Genomic DNA, 2,714 nt, shown 5'->3' on the forward strand with positions numbered 1-2,714 from the left:
TTAAGCTAATTTAATCATTAATGACACGGAAACGTTGCAACGTCTAAAAGATGAATTAGGGTAAATGTTTTTAAATTTTCACCTAATTTCTGAATTAATAATACTTGGCGGTGTGAGTTATGGCTGCTCTTTCTGGTGGACGAGTGACCTGTTGGGGTCACTCCTAAATCGTTATATATATATATATATATATATATATATATATATATATATATATATATAATATATATATTCAAAAATAAGCAACAAGAATGACTCCAGAGTCATTCTTGTTGCTTATTTTTGGTTATAATCACCCGCAAATTTTTATGGGTAATAACATACAAATTCTGGTGCATCTAAATTAAGTACCATATTCATTTGAATCTAAATTGTTGCTGATCTTTATATACACATATATATATATATATAATATATATATATATATATATATATATATATATATATATACATATATATATATATATACGTGTGTGTGTGTGTGTGTGTGTGTGTGTGTAAACAGCATCAGAGAAAGTGAGAGAGAGAGAGACACACACACACACACAGAGAAATATCAGAATATTTGGTTCAAATTTTGTCTCGAGACCAGCAATTTTGAGAAAGGGGTGTTAAATCGATTACATCGAGAGCTGTGCTCAACTGGTACTTTTATCGATCACTAAAGACGGAAGGCAAGGTCGACCTCGGCTTATTTGAACTCAGAACATACATGTATGTATGTAGGTATATATGTATGTATTGATGAGTCGATCGATATATTGATGGATGGATGGATGGATGGATGGATGGATGGATGGATGGAACGATGGATGGATGGACGGATGGATGAATATAGATTCCAAAATAGCAGAGACAAAAATGCCGTTATCTTAAATGTTTTGTTATTGTGGATGCCGTTATATGGAAAGTTTACTCAGTATAGAAAGATATAAAAAAACAGAAACTGTGGCTTCGTATTTACCGGTATTTTGTACATCTTCTTAAAAACCACACCAGACTTTTCGTGATTGCTTGTAGGACTTGGTTTTGAAACATTTCACTCGACACGTTCTCCTGGAAGCAAAAATATGGAACATATAAAAACAGAACACACACACACACACACACACACACACACACACACACACACACACACACACTGGCACGCACACATACGTACATATATATATATTTACTTATGTACATACATCATGCATGCATATAAACATGTAGGTATATATGCATGTATACATCGATAAAGTATACACATAATGAATCGCTTTTTCCCTCTCTCATTTTGAATGGAGTCAGTTTGCCTTTTTAAGATCATGTGGGACTCAAGTGTGCCGCAATACAGGGACCTTGCAGGAAGGAGACGAACGAGTGAAATCATGTGAGCGGAATCATGACCAGCGTGGGTCACTTTCTTTTCGGGGTTAGCGTTCTGGACGGATGCTGTGGCCGCATGAGTTGCGGGAATTTTCCGTTAGGTTCGCCAGAGGATAGGCGAATAGAATTTTTACATATTCTGCCTAGAATGTATCGTCATTACAGGAGGATCTGGGAAGAAGATCAACTACGCTTTTGTCCCCGGACCAGAGATCTCAAATTCTTTTGGCGATGCTATTAATAGATTGAAAACAACACGTTGCTCGGAGACATTGATAAGAATTGAAACTTAGGGTGACAACACCAGCTGAACCGTAATGAGAGAAATAAGGGCTGCAGGTGTATAATCAACAGCGACAGTAATATCATGAGATTAAGTAAAACAAATACTCTTAAACACATGTTCCTTTTGAATGGAGGATAGGTGGAGTATAGACCTATTCCATTATGGTCTATACCCCTCTTTCTTCACAGCGCAAAAACCTCACCAGATCATAAACGTGATCCAAATTTCTGATAACAAAGTAAATCAGAACCCCACTAGAGATACCCAAAGGGAAATAGGTTTATGTTAAATCGGGTGGAGTGGAACAGTAACTTACTTAGTTGTCCACGCAGCAAGACTTTTTCCTGTAGTTGAGTTACCATCTTCATTGTCGGACGGTTCGTCAGTCACTTCTTCAGTATTCTCTGACGGCCCTTCAGCCGACAGCTGTCCTTCAGTACCCTCTGACAGCCCTTCAGCAGACTGCTGTCCTTCAGTATCCTCTGACGGCCCTTTAGTCGGCAGCTGTCCTTCAGTTACCCAAACACCAACAACGAAAATAAATAAGAAAAGGACGAGATTCTTCATGGCTGTTATTTTTCTACTTTTCAGTGATTCTCCTCTCGACGGACACACGAACAGCTTGTATTAACAGAGCGGATAGAGGTGATTAATACAGAATAGAGAATAAACGTCTAAATCTTCTGGTTGGAGTTGACTTGTGGTGATTCCTGCAATACAAAGATGTCTTCGAACTACGTAGCGGGGTTATCAGCAACAGAATCCCGATCCACAATCGGCCTGGCTCTGTCACATCTCTACTAAACGCTCACATTTATAACAAATCCCCAACAATCTCCGCTGCAAACTGATTGGTCGAAAATACGGTTTTGATATCATCGAAATCCAGAAAGTTAAAACAAAGACAAGAAAAGACGGTCCCTGCACGCCCTCTCCGACCAGCAGAACCATCAGACTACCTCAGAGTCAAATAAAAGACCAAACGTGAGAACCGGAATTCCCATATGTTAAAACAACACAAACAGGAATATGAACAAATTCTCACAATTGTGGGAGT

At 38.4% G+C, this 2,714-nt stretch overlaps 1 protein-coding gene across 1 annotated transcript in view; it reads right to left on the bottom strand.

Annotated features, from left to right (window-relative positions):
- Positions 1 to 2,094, bottom strand: part of LOC115224655 (fibulin-2-like) — a 23,387-nt gene extending 21,293 nt beyond the window's left edge. Inside the window, exons 1-2 of the mRNA XM_029795513.2 lie at positions 1,974 to 2,094; positions 965 to 1,056 (exon numbers count right to left, since the gene is read on the bottom strand). Coding sequence (XP_029651373.2) covers positions 965 to 1,038 — 74 coding nt within the window. The 5' untranslated portion in view covers positions 1,039 to 1,056; positions 1,974 to 2,094. The remainder of the gene's footprint in view (positions 1 to 964; positions 1,057 to 1,973) is intronic.
- Between the last annotated feature and the right edge of the window lie 620 nt (positions 2,095 to 2,714).

This window comes from Octopus sinensis, linkage group LG26, assembly GCF_006345805.1.
Source record: "Octopus sinensis linkage group LG26, ASM634580v1, whole genome shotgun sequence".
NCBI classification, from domain to species: Eukaryota; Metazoa; Mollusca; class Cephalopoda; order Octopoda; family Octopodidae; genus Octopus; species Octopus sinensis.